Source organism: Patiria miniata, unplaced genomic scaffold (genome assembly GCF_015706575.1).
Source record: "Patiria miniata isolate m_02_andy unplaced genomic scaffold, ASM1570657v1 HiC_scaffold_1, whole genome shotgun sequence".
Taxonomy (NCBI): Eukaryota; Metazoa; Echinodermata; class Asteroidea; order Valvatida; family Asterinidae; genus Patiria; species Patiria miniata.
The window spans coordinates 7,403,078-7,424,517 of NW_024037047.1; the positions used below are offsets into that span (position 1 = coordinate 7,403,078).

Below are 21,440 nucleotides of genomic sequence, written 5' to 3' on the forward strand. Positions count from 1 at the left end.
AGTTACTTTTTTGATAGCTAACTGCAAATGATACTCTACCTTTAAACAGCCAATTGCCGATTAGTGACCTTGAAAATAAAAGGTAAAGCTAGCAGGGTTCGACTTTAGCGGTAGCCCGTTAGCCGGCTGGCGAGTCAAATATTATTGAGCTACGGCAAAGATGAAAGGGCAGGAAGAAATAAATCATTAAATATCAGAAAGCAAACCTGTATCAATGTGTGGCTAATTTTATTAAATGTTTAGGGTTAAATTATTAGATGTAACATTGGCTCAGGATACACGTTTACATGTGCGCACATTGTTGTTCATGAGACACTCTATAAAAGAAAAACATGCCGGCCAGGGGAAATACCCGCGGGCTAGTTAAGAGTCTGTTTCAGTAGCCTGGCTGGCTAGTGAAAAAATAGTTAATGTCGAACCCTGGGTGAAGTAACAGCAAAATTGTCATTATATTTTGTAGCCAAAAATACGATAGCAGAAATAATTACAATTCAATTCAATTCAAGAAGACATTTATTCCATACTCCTTTTGGAAAATACATCGATAATTAAAGAAAGTGAGTACATTAGGAAAATAACAACATCGATATATACCGAATATAATAAACAAAAATAATCAATCTGTACAAGAGAAAAGAAAGAGCATGAGATTGTCCATTGAAGACGACAGCAAAAGAATACAAAGAAGGAATGTAATAATCTCGTCAGTGACACCACGAAGTAACATCCAAGTAGACTGGCTTTAGTGCTCGCTACGCGCGCGTGTTTTCGTTTTAACGAAGCAACACTCCTCTTTATTTCACTAGTTTGAAGGCTTTTTATTAAAATCGTCTGTAATCCTACAAGAATAGTTATTAATTACATTCCTCGTCAAACGTTTTAAAACGCTTATACCCACATAGTATTTCCGTAACAGTGTGAAAACGAAAATCGTTCCCGCCAGTGTCCGATGTGCGCGCACACTTTAATGTTACTTCGTGAAACCAACAATTGTCGTTTAGCAGTTTGCACGAAGTAACACTTAAGAGGGATTCGGTGTTACTTCGTGGTGTCGGTGATTCTGATGACGACGATAATGGTTACGTTTGTTTGGAAACTCCGTAGAAAAATCCGGTGACAACAGCATGCGCAAACTATGACATGATATTGTGTATACGTAACAATAACCAGCGTACCATTGTTTTTCCATATCTATGGATATAATGCAACGCGCGCAGTGAAAACAAGTGGAACAAAACAATGCATTCTTTAGAGCGCGCGCGCGTTTGCGCTTTGGCAACAAGTTTCAAAACCTACACTCAATGCAATTTTATTTTGCGGTGCTGCCGTGTAGCGGCTCAGCAAGACGCCGGAAAATCTGCAGGTAATAATCCAACTTTACGATCGGAAAACAATTGAGAGAATCTTAACAAACTTTTTGGATGGCAGTTCAACTTGGTGCCTCGTTCTATGTAGCTGTTTTAGCGGTAGTAGCGGCGCAGTTTCTGAGGGTGACATGGGGGTCGGCCCCGGCCCATGATGTAGCGGGCCACCCGGTGACTGCAGGGCCCGGGGTCACCAATGGCACCGTGGGGAACGGGACGGCTACGGAAATCCACGCACACCCACCGCCCTATGAAATCGTCTTCCTCTTCGGATCATGCGTATTTGGAGGTAAAATGGCGGTTTTTGGTATTTTTACCGAATAAGTTAATGGTTCAATGGTAATACTTATCTTAAGGACCCCGTTCCTACATGTCCTATTATAAGACTCACAAAAACTCCTGACTAAATGACACTCAACACTAATATTTCTTGACGTCTGAACAGCTGGTATAATGACACCTTCTTGAATATTGGCAGTTTTAATTTTGTGTGAAGAGGGCAAATTTACGAGGGAAAATACGAAGTAAAAGATGACAACCAGGAAAAAAGGCTCAAAAGCCAAGATGGCAACTTTGAAATCTCGGTGTAATGAAAGCTGCTGATTGACTGATGACAAAAAAACCAAAACTTTCCAGTTTTTCTATCAGCCAATCAGCATCAGGCTTTCATTGTGTCGGGCTTTCACACGTGTTGTGAGAACTACCACTGACTACATGTACAACGTGCAGGTCTCACATCTCTGACTGCAAAAAAGTGGCAAAGTCACATTTTCTTTGAAAGTGCGTTTCAAAATTACAACAAACATGAGTTAATCTGAAGAAAAAAGACTGCTTTAGCCTGCAATAGTCATTTTTGGTACTGGACGATAACCTGCAAAATTGAGTTTTGAATAGAACTCATAAAACATAGCGGTGTCCTAAAGATAAGGATTACCGATTCAATTATTAAAGCTATATATAGACTTAAAAATAGACCTACGTATTGGTTAGGATCGGGAAGAGACTGTGAATCTTACGACTCAGCTCTGCTCTGTTCTGCTCTTCAGTAATTTATCTTGCTAATGCTGGAAACACAGGCCTGCAGAAGGGAGGTTCATTGTCGTAGCATTGATAATGTTAATGTGTAGTGAATGGAACCCTTAAACTTAGTTCAAAAGTCAGGGGACACAAGCCTTCGCAGTAAAAACAATACTGCTCTCCGAATTACAAACCAACCAAATCATTTTGAAGACAATCCCACTCTTTGCTATATCTGCTGGGGCCAATTTCATACAGCTGCTCGCTTCAAAAAAATGCTTAGCACAAAAAAGTCTTGCTTAGTAAAAGCAGGCTACCAGCCAAAACTCCATGTGATTTTCATGCTAAGCAAACAACAGCTGAGTACCAGTCACAAGCAATAAACATCACAAGGAAATTTGGTTGGTAATCCTGCTTCTATCAAGGACGAATTTTCATGCTAAGCAAATTGTTGTGCTTAGCAGCTCCATTGAATTGGCCCCTGCACATTTTGTCCCTTGAATTACTACAAGCTCAGCTCAGTTGTACAAGAATCATTCAAATCACTTATGTACTTTTCAAGTTAGGGAGTTTTAAACACAACCACCGTTTTAAAGCTCTGTCCATGGATCACTTAAAAGGTGTGTGTGTTTTTCAGGAAAACGAAAACAATTCACACACATCCTTATGTGATTCGTTTTCGATTTGCTGAAAAAAAAACTGAACTTTTTGTGATCCGTGGACAGAACCTTAAGACGGTGGTCATGTGTTTAAAACTCCGTAACTTGAAAAGTACTTAAGTGATTTGAATGATTCTTGTACTAAAAGAAAGCTTATGATTTGGGCTTTCATATCCTTGATTTTAAAAGTGCTACTTGCAAAACTTCACCAAAACATTGGTTCCGACAGTTGGGTTTCGGTTTTTTTTACTCACCCTGTATCAATGCATTTGTGTACAGGCCAGTATCAATGCGTTTGTGTAGGCCCTTTGCAATTCGCTAGTTAGGCTCCGATACCTTAAAATGATAGGTCAATCAACAGTAGCCGCCAATATTATAATTAGATCGATCTCTGGATCCTTGCAGCTCTTGTACGGACGCTTCTCCAGAAGGTACCGGTCCCTTACACAGTGGTCCTGCTCATTCTGGGGGTCGGGCTAGGCTTGCTGTCGGATAAGGTCCCTGAGATCGGCGACTACACCACATCGGTGGCCCACATGGACCCCCACCTGCTCCTCCACGTCTTCTTGCCCGTGCTCATCTTCGAGTCGGCCTTCGCCATGGACGTGCACACCTTCGTCAAGAGCTTCGTGCAGGTAACACTGATCTCCGAGGGCAGGTAAAATGTAGAGGGCGCCATTAAGTGTTCCAATTCCGGTGTCCTATATGAAAGATGGACTCATGAAATCTGGTCTCTTTTCCCTTGTGAGGATTCTTATCCTCGCACGTGACCTGTTTCATAGGCAGCGCGATACAATCCCGGTGTCATGAAATTTGGATTTCAATGAAATCTAGTCTCGTTTCCTTATAAGGATTCTAAGGCCAAAAAAAGTCTCCGTTTTCTGGTATGGAGCTTGCCCCAAAGGTGGTGCGGCGACGTGGGTTGTTTCCCCCCCCCCCCCTAGTTTTTTTTTCTTCAAATGTCGGCTGATGATGCAGATGACGCTTCGATCCCCTTAAACCTCTCAAAAATATCCTTCATGGTGGAGCTTGAGGTGACCTCAGTCAGGCCATAAGGCTTGAGAATTCTGCACCCACTTCTCGACCGACACAAACATACTTTGGGAAATTTGGATAGTCCGGAGTAAATCAGGGAAAACGGTATTAACGTCGGACCATACAGCGACATCGACATCTTGCTGTTCGTGCATGAGCTGCCAGGCTGGTCATTAGTCTGCCCCCTTACATATTGTACTAATTAAAAAAGGTTTCCACGTTCCAGATATACGACCATCGCTCCCTCAGTCTGGCTTCCAGACGCACAATTACAAAATTACAACACCGTCTGCAAAAGGTGCCCGACTTTATTTAGTGCAAAATATATGGGAGCCAAGAGATAAAGCTTAAACTCGATCGTAACCCCATCTAAAAACACGTTAAAATTATGCAACAGCAGGATTCCAGTCAAACCAGTGAGTTTGGCGTTTTTGAGACATCATCTTACATTGAAAAAAAGCGCGCGCGCACGCATCCCAGAAACCGGAGTCTTTTTTTTTGGACTAACCCCCACACGCGACCCATCGCTGTCCAAAATATCTTCACTTAGGCATGCGCAATACAACCAAGGACTCTGCATGTTAGGGAGCACACATCAATGATGTTAAACTTTGGCCTCATATAACAGTTTTGATGTTTTAGAAAGCACCCCCTCTCAAAAAAACAAAAAACACGGACCTTAATAAAATCATTTGAAGTGAAGCTGAGGTGTCAGAAAACTCATCCAGACGGACAAGGCGACATTTTACATTTTCTAAAATGGATATTTACACAAAAATTAGTCGTACAGGCTACCTTAAAGAGAGATTTCCCTTAAAGGTTTAGGAAAAAAATTAGTCAAGTTACTGATCGTTGAAAATCACCTGCACTTCTTGATTTCTTCTAAATGACAGCAGTAGGGCTATTTGATAAGAATTCGGTAGGTTACTTTTGGGGAAAATGCAAACGATCATATATAGAGTAATAGCTTGTGAGTTGACGTTGGACTGGGTGACTTCTGATTGACTTCTGATGACTTGTGATCCATCGGAAGTAGGAATGCCTCGACTACCGTCCACTGCATATCCTTGCCGTTCCGTGTGAGAGTGTGGCCTAATAGTTAGGGCTCGTGACTCATAATCAGAGGGTCAGGGGTGCGAATCCAGCTGCTGGATTATGTTGTGTCCTTGGGCAAGCCACTTCACCTCCACCTGCCTCTCTCCATCCATTGGGAGTATAAATGGATACCGGTACCGACATTAGCTGGGGAGTAACGTGCGATGGACTAGCATCCCATCCAGGGGGAGTAGAAATATTCTCAGTCGCCTCATGCCAAGGAAGCCGGAGATAAACACTAACATGCATGATGGGCCATATTGGCTCGTGACAGACCTTACTTCTTTTTTTTCTTTTTTTAACCTCGCCTTTGCAGGTCTGCATACTGGCCATCCTGGGGCTGCTAGTTGCCTCTGCACTGACAGCCGTTCTAGCCATGTACGTCTTCTCCTACAACTGGTCCTTCAGCGTCAGTATGATGTTTGGCGCAATCATGAGCGCCACGGATCCCGTGGCCGTGGTGGCGCTCCTCAAAGATCTCGGTAAATATTTATCATTAGTGACCGGATGCATTAAACGGAGCAAGTTTGATCAGGGACCATTGGTCGACTAGTGGACGATTCGCGACGTAACTCACGCATGCGCACTATATCGCAACGTGGAAACATCTTTAGTCAAACAATGGGCGAAACGTCATAATTTCTTCAATTCTTCTTCCTTCACATCTTCAAGTTCTCTTTCTTTCTCAACTATGCAGGCGCATCGAAACAGCTGGGAACCTTAATCGAAGGGGAGTCGCTTCTGAACGATGGCTGCTCTATTGTCTTATCATCGGTCTTCAAAGAAATGTCCGTGCCAAACCACAATTCGACTGGTAAGACTCTCCATGGGTAATGGTCAAGAGAGGGTACTCTTGCCAAAAGTTTTCACGGTGCAAATTGCTATACCTTTCCCCCTTCGGCACTTTAAACATCTGAATATTCTAATTATCAGTCGGCCCTGTTGAAAATATTCATTTCATTCGAATAGGGTGCTATCGAGTAGCTCACCCGGATCGACTCGGGTAAAGGCAGACTCAGGTTAGCCACGACAGCCGAGCTAATCGAACGCTAAATCGGACGGATTTGGTTTTAGTTTGAGATTTACTGCTTTTCAGTCAATTGCAAAACTTGTTTCCCACCAGCGTCCAGCGTGACCGTGTACTTCCTCCGCGTGGCCCTCGGCGGCCCCGCCTTCGGCTTCGCAATGGCCAAGATCACCACGGCCTGGCTCTCCTACATCTTCAACGACGCCATGGTGGAGATTTCCATCACGCTGGCCTCCACCTATCTGACCTTCTACTTCGGCGAGTCGGTGCTGGGCGTGTCCGGTGTGCTGGCCGTGGTGGTGCTGGGGCTGATCGTGAACGCTGAACGGACGGCCATCAGCCCGGAGGTCGAGGTGTTTCTTCACAGGTAAAATGTCGTGGGTTCAAATCCCACTCAGTACTCAAGTGAAATTCCAGTTGAAACCAGTTCAACTGGGAATTGGTGACTGGTTTTGAACTGGTTTAATAACTGTTTCAAAACCAGTTAAACCAGTTCAAAACTCGTTCAAAACCAGATAGTATACCAGTTCAAAACCATTCACCAGTTCAACTGGCACCAGCTGAGTCCAGTTGAACTAGTTGAACTTATTTGAACTGGAATTTCCCCCCTGGGTAAGCTAGTGAACTTTTATTTGCTTGCAAGCCCTCGGAGTATACTTGAGCGATCCCAATTAATGTCCATGCTAAATGCCGGACAACTTTTACCGCAATGAATATAGTCTAATTCTATCGGGTATCAGTTGCAGGATTCTGAAAAACTTCCCCTGAAGCTTTCCGTTTGATATCATTTCTGCATGCACACAGTAGGCCCTACTGGGAACTTCAGTCGGGGAAGATTCTGGAAAAGGTTCATCAGAATTCTGGAAGTAACATCAGATGTATAATCGGGCCAATTGCGAATAAACGTGCCGCAACTTATCCCGTGTATTTAATGAGATGACTCCTTACAAGTCGCCAGTGGAGCTACTGGGGTCCTATTTTTCGGGGGGGGGGGGCATACTTAGGGGGCTCATTATTGCAGAGTCACTCAATGAACTCATTTGTGCCCAGTGTTGTAGTCGAGTACTTTTTTCCAAGTACCGAGTACTTAAGTTACCGAATAAGAGTACGAGTACTTGTACTTCCGAGTACATGGACAGGTCTCCGAGTACTTGTATTCCTACTTCCGAGTACGAGTACGAGTACTTGTATTCCCAGTACGAGAACGAGTACTTGTATCCCGATTTCCGTCGGAGTGCGAGTACTTGTATTTCCGAATACGGCCATACGGCAAATGGTTCAATGTGCGTAATTGGCCCAGGCCCAGTCAGACCGATACACAGAACCACTCATGGCTAGCTGTTAAATGTGTTTGTAAGGGCGTGCACAGAGGAAAATCAGGAAATCTCAATTTCTGCGCAAGCCAATCAACCATTTTAAACTGAAAGTATCAATAAAATAAGGCCGTGGTTAGTCAAGCTATACCATTTATTTTCGAACACTGATATTCGAGTACGAGTACTTTGATGATCGAGTACAATTTCGACATGTCGAGTACGAGTACTGTGCTACCTGAGTACGGGTACCGTCATTTCGAGTACGAATACTTTGAAGAAAAATAAGTATTCGAGTAGTATTCGAGTACGAGTACTACTACAACACTGTTTGTGCCTTCCCAAATTCTGAGTGTGGACTACAACGGGAGGGGCACACGCCTCGAATGGATGGAGGAAATACCCCCTGCCCTCAGTTTAGTTACGAAGTAGCAACTTTTTCTATTAATTCTTTTGATAGATTCTGGGAGATGTTGGCTTATATTGCCAACACGCTGATCTTCATGCTCGTCGGCTTGGTCATCACCAAACACGCCCTGGCCAACGTGGACCCCATCGACTGGTTCTACGTCCTCGCTCTGTATGTCGGCATCAACATCATACGGTCAGTGTGTAACCGCGGATTGGTTTAAGTCAGACACACTTTACCAAATGATGATAAGCGACTTTGTTAGGTTATAGGCAGGTCATTATGGAACGCCAAAGAGCCAGTTAATGTGATCACCGAATCGGTGATCCACTTTCGCAATCAGATGCATGTCCACGATCGGTGATGGACTTTTGCGACCGGTGATCAACTTTTATTAGTGATGCATATTCACGAGCAGTGATGGAGTTTGCGATCGGTGATGGACTTTCGCGAATCGCGATCGGTGATGGACTGTTGTGATTGGTGAATCACTGATGGACTTGCACGACCGGAGGCGCGGTGATCAACTTTGCAATCGGACTCGGTGCCGGTGATGGACTTTCGCGATCGGTGATGGTCTTTCGCAATCGGCGATCAAAGTTGCGGTCACCGGTCGCAAAAGTCCATCACTGACTGCAAAGTTGACCGACGATCGACAGTCCATCACCAATCGAGAAAGTCCATCACCGATTGCAAAGTCCATCACCGCTCGTGAATATGCATCAACAACTGTGAAAGTACATCACCGATTCGGTGATTACATTAAATGCCTCTTTGGCGTTCCATAGGTCAACACTTGTTAGAGCTAAAACAAAATTATGTGTTTAACGTATTAAAGGTAGAGTATATCACTTTTTGCAGCTATCCACAAAGTAACTGACGAAATTATTGTTGAAAAGCGTATTTGATTTAAAGTTAGCAATGGTAATCCCTATTATTCTTTATGGCATGCTGGCATTTTGAAAAAAAAAACAATAAAGAAGGTAATTTCCAAAGATGTGTCCAAAGACGCATTTTTGGAAATGCGTCGTTGGACCATTCATAAAACATTTACAGCAGAACAACCCAAGGGTGGATCCAGGGGGGGGGGGGGGGCAACGGGGACCATGCCTCCCCCCCCCCCAAAAAAATGAACCCAATTATTATTATTTTTTGAAGTGACGGGGCAATACATTGGTTAAAGTGGTCAGAAATAGCCTCAGATTGCACCACAGAGCATCTAAAATCCAATTTTAATTCGGGGCCCATAAGACTGGGCTGCGAACCTCTCACCGTAATTTTGGGACGCACTTTTTGGGGACCAATTTTTTTTGCCCCCCCCCCCAACAAATTTTTTTTGTTCTGGATCCGCCCTTGGAACAACCGTCCATCTTTGTTGTTTCTGCAGGGGTCTGGTCATCGCCATGTTCAGCCCGATCCTGTCTCGTATCGGCTACGGCCTGAGCTGGCGCAACGGAGTCATCATGACCTGGGGCGGGCTGCGGGGCGCCGTCAGCCTGGCCATGGCGCTCCTTGTGTCCCAGTCTGAGGAGCTGGACTCGCAGATGATCGGCAGCAAGGTCTTGTTCCACACCTCGGGGATCGTGGTGCTGACCCTGCTGATTAATGCTACCACCATCCAGTGGCTCTTGAAGATGCTGGGTGGGTGTTTTCTTGCTTCTTCCGGTTTTACAGTTGCTTCCAAGATGACAACTTCAATCAGGGCCGGCGGAACCGGAATGGGGGTTGAGGGAAGGGCGTACTTACCCTCTCCCAGATTTTGCCAGGCCAACAGAAGTGTCCGTCTCGCAGTTATTAATGTGCCCCGTCTATCGAGCTGAAAACAAAACTGCCCCTCAAACGCTACCCGCAGCTAAAAACTTTGCGAAAAACGATTATGTGCACTATACCTAATTCTTTGCGGTCCTCAGTTTTCATTTTTAAGATCATACATTTCACTTATAAATGTTGCAACAAGATCTTGTCTTTGGTCGACATCTTGTTCTTTGATGTAACAACACAGATGCAAGTAAAAGACAGTAAGAAATTTTGTTTCGTTTCGTGACACAGGCATGAGCGACATTTCCGTACCGAAGCGGCTCGCCATGGCCAACGCCGTCCGACGAATCCAGGAGGGGCAAGCGCGGACCTTCGCCATGCTAAAGGCTGACCGCTTCCTGGCAGACGCTGACTGGACCATTGCCGTCAAGGCGGCTGAGATCCACGATCCCTATAAGACCACAAGCGAAGAGGAAGGGGTAGGTTTCTCACGTTGATTGAGAGAGGATTTGGGGGGAAAATCAACTTAAAGACCGTTGAATATTAAAAAGTAGTCTGCTGATACTTGGGCCTGAAGTTAACGACAAAAGAAAAAAAAGGACAAACGACCTGCGACAAAGAAATATTTAGTCGTTGTTCATCGCCTGCTACTGTTTTGTAAGTGACTTGTGATTTACTCGTGACCAGACATGTGATGTACTTGTGATGCAGAGAGGTACAAAATGTTGTCATGTCTCATTTTTTCTCTGCCTCTTCTTTTATTCGTGTCACTGTGCTCTCGTTCACTCATTTAACTAAGATATAAATCAAGCATTCCTTCTCTTTTGCCTGCCAACAGTTGAGCAAAGAGGCAATGAGTCTAGCCCAACGCTCTAGCGTCTGCCCCAGCTGTCACACCGACGTACCCAACGAACCATCGCCATTAGAATACGCTGAGATGATGGACGAGGCCAGACTAAGAATGCTGAAGGCTGAACAAGTGAGTCCTGCAATCAAATTTAAATATTACTGTTGTTGATGCTGTACCGTGGCAAGTGTAATATTGACTACATAGGCCAAATCGAAATTATATCCCGCGTAAAGGTTGTCGGAATCACACCTACACATGCGCAGAATTTACATTTTCAAATGCACCAAAAAAGACTTACTTGTGCGGCAACTTTGTGTTGTGGCAACTACCCGCAATGCGTTACTTCGGCCCAATCGCGAATGTCTTGTGGCCAAATCCCGAATGTCTTGTGGCCAAATCCCGAATGTCTTGTGGCCAAATCCCGAATGTCTTGTGGCCAAATCCTGGATGTCTTGTGGCCAAATCCCGGATGTCTTGTGGACAAGTCCGAATGTCTTCAATTTCAATTTCAATAAGATATATTTCCATTAAAAGCAAAGTAAAAGCATCATGAGAAAAATAACTAGCTCTAGATGAAGGCACGATTGTCTTATAGCCAAATGCCGTATGCATTTGATATGGCCAAATCCCGAATTTCTCATTGCCAAATCCCAGACAGCCCACGTTTTCTTTTTCCTTCAGTCATCACGATATTGATTGATCTCTGATTTCAATCAGGTGAGCTACTGGAAGCAGTTTGAGCACGGCATGCTGTCCCGTGAAGCGGTCCGTATGCTGGTGGGTTACACCGAGACCGCGGCCGACCAGGAAGACGGCTTCATCAGTGTGACGGACCTGAAGAAGAACTGGGAGATCAAGGGGATCTACCCGTACCTGGTGAGCTTAGATCAGGTGTCCCTTTTTGCGAGGTGTCCCTGGTCAGATTTACCCGGAATCCGGAATCTATTTGGCCTGACACTTTTCCGGGTCAAAACGACACTTCACTGACTCATTATCCGGGTCATGTTGACCCGAAACTTTGGAAAAGTGATATTTTGAAGAAGAAAAAAAACCTAAAAAAAATGACGTGTACTCCGTCCAAGTCCAGGAAACCGTGCAAGTCCAGATACCCGTGCAAAAAGAATTTCTCAAAACTTTAATACAAAATAATTTGGCATGTACGTGATTCGAACTTCAACATGACACCCAGCATTTTTTTGTTTTACAATTTTGATTTTTTTTTACAGTATTATTTGAAGAAATGCATGATAATTGTACAATATGTTTTACTTCTCCGAGTCCTTTCGTCGTATTCACTGTGCGTCTCGAGGCCAGCTGCAAGAGATTTTAGTTTTGTTCTTTGAACTGTGTAAACGCAATATTTTTGAAATTTCAGTTAGTAGCTCGTTTTTAATTCAGCGACGCCGTGAATGGGTGCGCGCAGGCGTTGACACGTGACGACGCACGCGCGCGCGGTTGCTATTCAGTGTGTGACATCGCGTAGCTGCAATCGGCTGAATGAGAACGTGTCCCGCACGCTGATTTCGGGTGCAATTCAAAACATGACTCGGTTACTTTTGAATTGATATTGTGATCCTAGAATATTGTTTTCTCGGAATATACATGCAGTATTCACTGCAGAGCTAAAACTTCATCAGAGTAGTTGTTAAACACCCTTCTTTAGATTTTGAGTACTTTTTTGCTCCAAACGAAATAAATGCACATGAATTATGTAAAGCTGGGTGGCTGAAGAACGCATAAAGTGACGAGCGGATTTTTAAATGGAATGGCAAGATTTTTTCACGATTAAGGAATAACAATCAAAAACGCAAAGGAACAAATAGCAAATTTCAGCAATTTTAGCAAGTCCTCCAGTCCCAATTCTACTCACAAGCTACTCGAGCTTTGACAAAAGCATTCCTTTGTTATTGTTCATCCACTTGTGACTGGACTGACTTGTGATTGACTTGTGATGGACATCCCTGTCATAGACTATTTCGCCAAGATTCTGTCCCCCCAATGAGTGGACCCTTCCCGTCTCTTCTCGCCTCCGCAGAAACTCAAACTTGAGGAGCTAATCCGGGGCGGTAAGACCCAGGAGATACCCGATGCGCGCTTCGCCATCTCCCGCGTCATGTTCGCCATCAGCAACCACGTGGCCTTCGAGGTCAGCATCATGGCCATCATCATCCTCAACATGATCCCCATCATCATGGCGTTCGTGGTGCAGGAGGACCACCCGTTGTACGTGCAGTACAAGCCAGGACTCAAGATCAGCAACTACATCTTCACCGTCATCTACTCGTTGGAAGCCATTATCAAGGTACATTATGACCCAATAGGGGATTTACGAGACCCTGGATTGGTATCCGCTTTGGTTCGTTTTCGTTTCTAGCCCAAGATTTACAAAAAAAAATTGCACGATTGAGCAAATCCGGTGAAAAAAATCATAGTTATTTTGTGCCAGAATATTTTTTGTTATTCATAAAGCCGAAAATGGACCGATACCGTCTCGGAGTTTGTCACAATAGGTAATTAAAATCATGAAGGTGGAGCCTGAAGCCCAAGCCGAAGACAAAACCGAGATTCCGTTAACATCCGTCACAGTACTGTGCCATTAAGAAGCAGTTTTCGCATTTATTTTGAAATGGTGTCGAAAATAAAGTGTTGTGTTCGTTAACATTTTTCATTTATTGTTCGATCTGACCCATAACAATAATGATAATTAATTATCATTATTTCCAAATTTCACTGGGGAGGAACACACCGAGTAGGCTATATAGTGTTTATGCGTCGGTGAAGGGCAAAACATAATATAGATTTATATCACCCCGACGCAAAAATTCCATCTTATGAATAGTTTATTTGCGGTACCCGCTGCTACATATACATCAGATTCGAGCCAGTCAACCGATCCCGCAAGCTCGGTGGTCGAGTGCAAGACGTCTGCACTATAGAAAGCAGGAAGTCGTGGGTTCGAGTCCCACCCGAGCGATTTTTTACCAACTTTCACTCGGGAGGCGGTGAAGGGCAAAACATAATATTGATTTACACCTACCCGACGCAAAATCCATCTTATCAATAGATAACCGATTATGAATGGCATTATTCTACGGTATTCCAACGTGTTGGACTTAACAGCTTAACATGTCATTTATATTAATTAACATATTGTTAATACATTTTCGTTGAATGAATTATCCTGCATCAACAGGTGATTGGCTGGCGCAAGTACTACATATTTAGCAACTGGAACAAGTTCGACCTCTTCATTCTGATCATGTCCTTCGTCGACATTATTCTGGACGAGACCATCGGAGACAACAAAGGGTTCAACCCCTCCTTGCTCAAGGTCGTCAAACTCATCCGTCTACTCCGAGGTCTCAGGATGCTCCGCCTCTTCAAGGTAACTTGGAGATAATTGGCATAAATATCGGAGGAAAAAAATCAGAGAACCGATCAATAATGAGCATCGTCAGACCAGTTTGAGTGGAGAGGGTTTACCCGTAAACTTGACGATAGACCAAATATGTTGTCGCCAGATTTTGTCCCCTCTTTTAAAACCCGCACTTGCACATCGATGACGCCAGCAGTTTTGCGCATCAGGTGGGGGAAGAAACACCTCTCGTATACCACTAATATGCCACGCTATTTCCATCACTGGTTCGGCCTAAACTTAAGTGACAGACGATAACACACACGGAAGTATGATTTTTTTCAAGACGGGGTGGCGGTGACTCGAACTGACCATTTAAATTTGTTTCGGGATGATGAGGGTTTCTTGCTATTGTCTGGGTCCTCTTTGCACATTATTAGATCTCTAAGCTGATTTGAGGACTGGAACTAAATCATGCACACACAAGTACAAGCCCTACTATGCTTATGGCTCGACAAACACGGGGGGATGGGGTTCCAGACCCCTTGACCCCTACTAATTTCGCCCATGAATAGTAGGTAATCACTGCGGTTTTGTCACAGATCCTGATTCTCGGTATCGCTTCTGGCATTTAAAAACGCCTTGTCTCGCATTTTGCACTTATCAATTGTGCACCCTGGGGCATGAAAAACGTGACCAAATCTCGACATCGGACCTGGGGCAGCGCTGGGGATGGGGGAAACATTTGACAGATGCATGGCATCAACAACAGTCCCTTATGAACACTTCATGTTAATTATGTTTTAATTTTAACTGTCACCATTGCATCGAGCTGACCCCGTGTAGCTGTAGTCATCTGGGTGCGACTTTGTCTGTTTTCTGGTGAAATCTATTACACTAGGTGTTTTGACAGTGTAGCTGTTACCTGACACTGTACTCTCGCTCGTGTACATGGTGACCGTTTTAGCCGATTTTGGGCTAAATTTGACAGATTTTTTGTTAAAAAAGAAACGAGTTTGACAGAAAATTTGACAGAATAGATTTTTTGGGCAGATTCCTGACAGAATTCTGCAAAAATGGTTATTTGACAGAAACACATAGCAAATTTGGAAAAAAATGGTACAAAAAAATATAAATTTGTTTTTAAAAGTTTCGATCGTTTTTAAACAAACCCTTGCATAATGGGACAGTACAGGTTGGCTGGTCTAGGCATGGAGGTAGGAATAGACCTCCATGGTCTAGGCTAAGGTTCACTGGGAACCGGACTTTGTCGTGACACAACCGCGTTTTGCCTTCAATTTCATAACATCTTTAAGTGACTACAGATTGTTTGTAATGTAATTTGAACCTAAATTAAGGCAATACTGTACTACAACATCTGCGTGTGATTTTAAGTGTTTATAGTGTATTTCGAGTAATTCTGGGGAATTTGGCAGATTTTTGATAAATCTGACAGATTTTTGAAGTGCATTTAGCAGAATTTGGCCACGACCTTACGGTCTCCCTGCTCGTGTAGGTACTCATACCGAAGCTGATCAACTTCCTCAACGGCCGCATCAACCTGCAACTCTCCCTGGGCTACGACGTGGGCAAGGGCTTCGTGCTGGGCGAAGAGGAAGTCAGCAAGCTCATCGATCGACTGGTGGACAACGACAGCATCCTGGACTACCTCAAGAACATCTCCGAGACCAATCGGCTGGAATGCATCAGAGAGCTTGGTAATTATATTACTCACTTCAGTTCAACTCAATAGCATATTTATTTACAACAGCAGCAGAATGCGGTAGGGTTATAGTGGTTAGGGTTTGTGACGCATGATCAGAGGGTCAGGGTTGGAATCCAGCTGCTGGTATGTTGTGTCCTCGGCTCCTCGCGCTAGCCACTTCACCCCCACTTTCCTCTCTCCACCTAGGAGTATACATGGGTACCATAGAGCTTTATTAAATAAATATAGCTCTATGATGGGTACCGACTTTAGCTGGGGAGTTACCTGTGAAGGACTAGCATCCGATCCGGGAGGGGATAGAAATATTTCCAGTCATTTCATGCTAAAGAAACAAACGCCTGATGGGCTCGTAACAATATCTACTTACCACATCTGGTGTTAAATCTGAATCATAAAAAAAATCATAATATTATGTAGTGAGATAAAAACAAAAAAAAACAGAGACTAGGCTGATCAAGAAAGCAAATTTGGTAGACAACAACCTACAGACAATCAACAAGACGAACCCAAGGTGTTTACAAAAGACAGTAAAGACCACTGACAAAATATTAGTGGACCCTAATAAATTGGTTGAAATAAACAGACACGATACCATGCTAAAACTCTTACAAGCTTTTTAGACGGAAGACGAGATTTTATCACGTGCATCAGTGTTTTGCAAATTGCCATCATGACGCCATAATTGTTTTGTATTTAGGTTTATTTTGTGTGGCAGCCCAGTGAGCAAAAATATAATATTCATGTATACATTTTGGTGTGCACGTATGGGCCGAATACCTTTCAAAATGTGACGTCCCAAAATTAGGTATAAGGACGGTGTATGCAAATGATGCATTTTTTGCATTCATCCGATTGGATGCAGGTATGTTACAACGCGTGCATCCGGGGATCGCCGTTTCTGTCAAGACCAGACAGTCCATACGCACGGTGCTGAACCACTCACGGGACACCATCCGGGAACTTCAAGGGGCGGGCTTAATCGATGAAGGCGAGGCTCACAAGCTAGAAAAGGTTTGCGAATGGACGGTTCCGGATTTAAGCCCCACCCATCTTAAGTTTGTGTAAATTTCTTGCATTGCTCGTGACCGAGTCTTATCGAGTCACGTGTCACCTGACCAAAACTCGTGATCCATTTGCATGGTCAATGGGGGACTTTATTGAGCATGCGCGCTTTAGCTCAAACATGACGTAAACAATTGAAAAGGACTGGTGTGTTTGCTGCCACCAACGTCTCAAAAGTCTCCCATTAATACTCATCGTCTGATTGACAGGCACTGATTTGGAATCATGAAAATAATTTTATCAATAATTTGGAAGGTTACAAAATAGTGAATCTGGCACAAAATTCAACATAGCTTTTTACAAATACCTCGGAAGTGTGCAGTGAAAACATATATGTTGCAGTGCATTGTGGGGAAGTGCATTTCGTGTAGCACAACGGTCCCACAATGCAGTGGTTCATACGTCTTCACTGCACTTTATTGGCCGGATGGCCATCCGTAAGCAAAAAGAAAATCTGTGTCTGTGCCCTCAGAGATATTTCAATCTTTGCTTTGTATAGGTTGTGGAGATCAAGATGAAACAACTGATGAACGCGCCGTCTAGTATCCCACCTCCCCCGCCTGAAAACCTGCTGAAAAATGTGCCTTGGATCGAGGGCGACAAGAAACTCATTGACTTCATTAAGGTAAGTATTGATATGGTGACATCATAATGACACATGTTTTTCTTGCGACCTTACAGGAATTTTAATTTTCTATTTTTTTTTTTAAAGTTGAACATTTTCAGGGTGATTTCTGACGTTCGTGCTCTTCTTTTTTTTTCAGGCGCGTGCTGAGCTGCTACACTTTGACTATGGGGATGTCATCGTGCGGGAAGGCGACATACCAAACGGCATTTACCTCATTGTGTCTGGTCTCGTTAAGGTAGGCCTTTATAGTTTAAACAAGTACCACATGTGCACAAGCCTGGCCTCTTATTTCGGTTGGCGGATTAAGTCTACACTGTTTCAAACTTCTCAGGGTTCTTTTTTTCTGACAACTGTTACCAGCTGTTCGGTCAGAGCGAGTACCTCGACCACGAACTGGCCAGCAGCCACTCCGTGACGGTGGCCAGCGGTCCCGGCCATTTCGAGGACTATCTCTCCGTGGGCAATGTCATCGGTGAAATGGGCGTGCTGACGGGGAGACCGCGGAATGCCACGGTCTCGTGTGAGACTGCTACACAGGTACATGTACACATGAATCTCGGTGCACTCTCCAAAAAAGGCCCTGGTCATGGATTCGACCCGGATTCCGGGTTCTATTTGGCCTGATACACATTTGAAAGTAACTCTCAGTTCTGGGTCAGAATGACACCTGCGGCCAAGGTTTCCGAGTCAGAGAATGAGTCAGGGAAGTGTCATTTTGACCCGGAAAAGTGTCAGTTTTGAACCGAAAAAGTGTCATCTTCGACCCGGAATAGTGTCAGCTTTGACCCGGAAAAGTGTCTTCTTTGACCCTGAAAAGTGTCAGTTTTGACCCGGAAAAGTGTCTGCTTTGACCTGGAAAAGTGTCAGTTTTGACAGCAGTTTTGAAAGTGTCAAGCCAAATAGATTCCGGTTCAAATCTACCCAGGGGCTTTTCAGAGTGTGGGGTTATTCAAATTCTCAATTTTTGACTTAATTTCCAAAGGGGAGGAGTGCACTGAAACGGGGAGTAGTACACTGCAAAGTAAATTTGTTAATTTAAATTAACATCGTACGGCCCAGAAAATTTTCCCAACGAAATGTAACAGAATGAAACAAGATTTACATTCGAAATGAGGATTTCTTCTCATAACTCAAATCCATTGTGCGTAGCACAAACTGAAAGCTTTACATCTGGAAGACGAAATATAATGTTGAGCAATGTGAGTTTTGTTCTCAAAGTACAGCCCCAGTTTTCGAGAAAAAAAAATTACAGCATGGACATAAATATGAACCGTATTAACAAAGTGAGGGATTACAGACTTTTGATGATCCTTTTTTTTTCCAGAAGAGATGTATTTAACACATCTCCCGAGTGATATCAGTTTGCAAATTGGTTGATTATTATGCTAATCCGTAGAGAATTTTCCTCATGGTTGTTAGGTGTATTACATCAATTTGGAGGACATGCAGATCGCATTGGAGACCTTCACTCTACACCCGTCGCTGCTCTATCGGCTGTGGCGCATCATTGCCATCCGTATTGCCACACCACTGATGCTAGAGCAGATTGCATTCCAGGTATGCTGCCGGAAAATAACCTTAAAAAAACACCAGAAAGCTGTATTTATTGACTCCATCCTATGGTCCACACAAGATCCTAGTGTGAAGCCTAGTTTCCATATCGACACAAGAAACGCAGAGAGCAACGCAAACAAGTCCCAAACTCCACGCAGACAATTATGGAAACATCATTCATCCGGAATTGCCACCGACAACCACAGACGCAAACTATCTCGCAGACGATCGGCAAAAGTTGAACCCGGTTCAACTTTGCCGACGATTCTGCGCACTGTCTGCGCAGTCTGCATAAGCTTAACGTCGATATGGAAACTAGGCTTAAAAGGGGGCTGCGCGTATGGCGCGTAGTACGCATGAGTTTTTCAACGGAATGTTCATCGGAATGCGCACAAACCCCCAGCGCCTTCGGAGAGGAACGCACCTGGGCTGATGGCGTGGAGCTGATTTCATTTTGCTAAGCACATCAAATATCAGGGTTTTTTCTGCAGGTTATCAGTCAAAGTGCCATGTATTGTACATAGTGCTTATGACTGGTAGTAGCTGAGGCCGCGTCTGAATTACATGGCTATGGCTCGATTTAACACACATGTCTACGGGAAGTGGCTGCAGCCGCGTCCGTAGGCGCGTGTGTAATTTGCAGCCGTAGCCAAGTAATTCAGGCACGGCTTGATTCTTTTTAAGCCCACAAACTGTCTTATCAACATTTTCTGCTATACAGCTCCATGACATTGAATCCTGAGCAGCAGCTCATAGCAGCAGTTGCGCATGCTAATCTCTTTCTCTCTATCTTGACCATTGAGGGGGTAATCAATACACGGGGACCATTATCTTCGGTAAATCGAAAAATGAAGCAAATTAGCTCCATGCTTTCATACAGTTTTATCTCAAACACTATTTTTTTCAATTGCTTCGCACTCTGTCTGGGTACTGTGCAAATGGTAGACCACCAGATTTCCAAAATTGGGTATATAGTCTTTTGTTACAAGGCTTTGGTTCCACCGACAGGGTTGGACACAAGAAAAGATCAAATTACACCTAGAAAGAGGCTTCTTACCAGACTTGGAAGACGAAGGGTACAGCTTTGAAATTGAAGACACGGTTGATGACGTCATTTTGATTCAGGTAAGTTTCGAGCACTTTCATTTTTCGTCTGCATAGAAGGCGGCGGCATATACAGTTATACCGTTGACACTGAGCGATCATAAATCTTTTCTGCTTACGCTACAAGCTTTCGAACGTTTTATACATTTCAAAACTTTCTGTAAAATGTTATCTTTATTATTTTAACCATAGTTTAACCCATATCTCCTGGCATATTCGTGTAAGCGCTTGAACAGCGATAGTGCATTCTTGAGTCGGCCTAACTCCTTCAAAATGAATTCACAAAGTGCATGCTCTCGGATATGTAAGGCTTTAGGTCACTTTCCTTTTGAAGCGAAATCGTTTGTGTTAACCGAACAGGGAAGAGCAATCGACGCTCACACCCGTGACGAGCTCGTCGGGCCCCACGTCATCCCACGCTCCGTTCACCGCCTGACCTTCAAGAAGGACGACAGAAATGAGCCAAAAATCCTGGTAGTGCCCAACCAGAACATAACCCTGCCGGTCCTGGACGGCAGGATCAGCATCCACGGCTCCACGGTCTCCGTCGCCGCCATCCGCAGCAACCTGTGCCTCCGCCACGCCTCCCGAGTCCGTTTACACAACACGTCCTCCGGAATTGGTGGCAGCGGTGGGATCAACAGGAGGCCGTCCCGTACCAGCGCTAAGAAGATTGAGGCTCCCTTACCACCCCCGAAAGGAGGCTTTCCAATGAGGAACCTGGAGTCCCTGGATCCTATAGGGTATCCCTCGCCGGTCAAAGGTCAGAACGGGATGACGTACGTGGATGAAGCTGTCTAGAGTAAAAAAAACTATCCTGGTACCCCCAACGTCGCAAACCTTTCAGACACAGTCAAGTAGTGTCTGCGCTGTGGGACATCGAAGTCGCAGGCTTGACAACTCCTATATGCCAACCGGGGTGATTGTTTCGTTTGGAAAAAAAAGACAATTTTCAACTCGTCATTTACAAGCAGATACCATCCCGTTATTCGGTGCATAGTGCATAAGTAATATGAAGCTTGATGCAGGTCAGAAGTTTACAGTTTTTATATCATAAAGCTTCGTGTGTTTCGTCTCCTTTCTGCAAACACAATGCTCTTCAAGTGAGGTTAAAATTGAAATAGTTTCTTAAGTTACCAGTGAAAAGTGTTGAAAGTTGGAGGCTTGGTCTGTTAATATTAACTTACTGGGGTTTTTTAAAGACATGTACATAAATCTCTGATTTTGTAAATACTTGTAAAAAAAAAATTCCAAAGGCTTATTCATAGTGCTTTTGTATTCAACACTGTACATAGAAGTATACAAAATTGTTCAAAATACGTAATATACCATTTTTGTCAATTTGACACGTGTACAAGCTACTGAAAATATTAATAAACCAAAAGAGACTCCTCCTCTACTTTTGGCTGATTTTTTAATTACTTTTTTTAATTGATTGATTCTGCAAAAGCGGTAAATCGTACTCACGCGACTATCACAAAACA

General features: G+C 43.9%; 1 protein-coding gene across 1 annotated transcript; it reads left to right on the forward strand.

The window, feature by feature from the left end:
- The first annotated feature begins 1,370 nt into the window (after positions 1-1,370).
- On the forward strand, positions 1,371-20,865 carry LOC119721386 (sodium/hydrogen exchanger 10-like). The gene is made up of 20 exons (XM_038191450.1): positions 1,371-1,653; positions 3,446-3,675; positions 5,487-5,652; positions 5,868-5,984; positions 6,294-6,564; positions 7,971-8,114; positions 9,307-9,560; positions 9,969-10,156; positions 10,516-10,656; positions 11,245-11,403; positions 12,563-12,829; positions 13,721-13,912; positions 15,399-15,600; positions 16,471-16,619; positions 17,170-17,295; positions 17,435-17,533; positions 17,659-17,835; positions 18,718-18,855; positions 19,861-19,977; positions 20,317-20,865. Exons 1-20 carry the CDS (start codon positions 1,422-1,424, stop codon positions 20,755-20,757), a joined length of 3,810 nt encoding a protein of 1,269 aa, XP_038047378.1. The 5' UTR covers positions 1,371-1,421; the 3' UTR covers positions 20,758-20,865.
- Positions 20,866-21,440: the final 575 nt, after the last annotated feature.

Coding starts and splice junctions, on each gene's coding strand:
- LOC119721386 (XM_038191450.1), top strand. CDS start 1,422: ATGGCAGTTCAACTTGGTGCCTCGTTCTATGTAGCTGTTTTAGCGGTA. Junction 10,657..11,244: donor GAATGCTGAAGGCTGAACAA/GTGAGTCCTGCA, acceptor GATTTCAATCAG/GTGAGCTACTGGAAGCAGTT. Junction 17,296..17,434: donor AACTCATTGACTTCATTAAG/GTAAGTATTGAT, acceptor TTTTTTTTTCAG/GCGCGTGCTGAGCTGCTACA.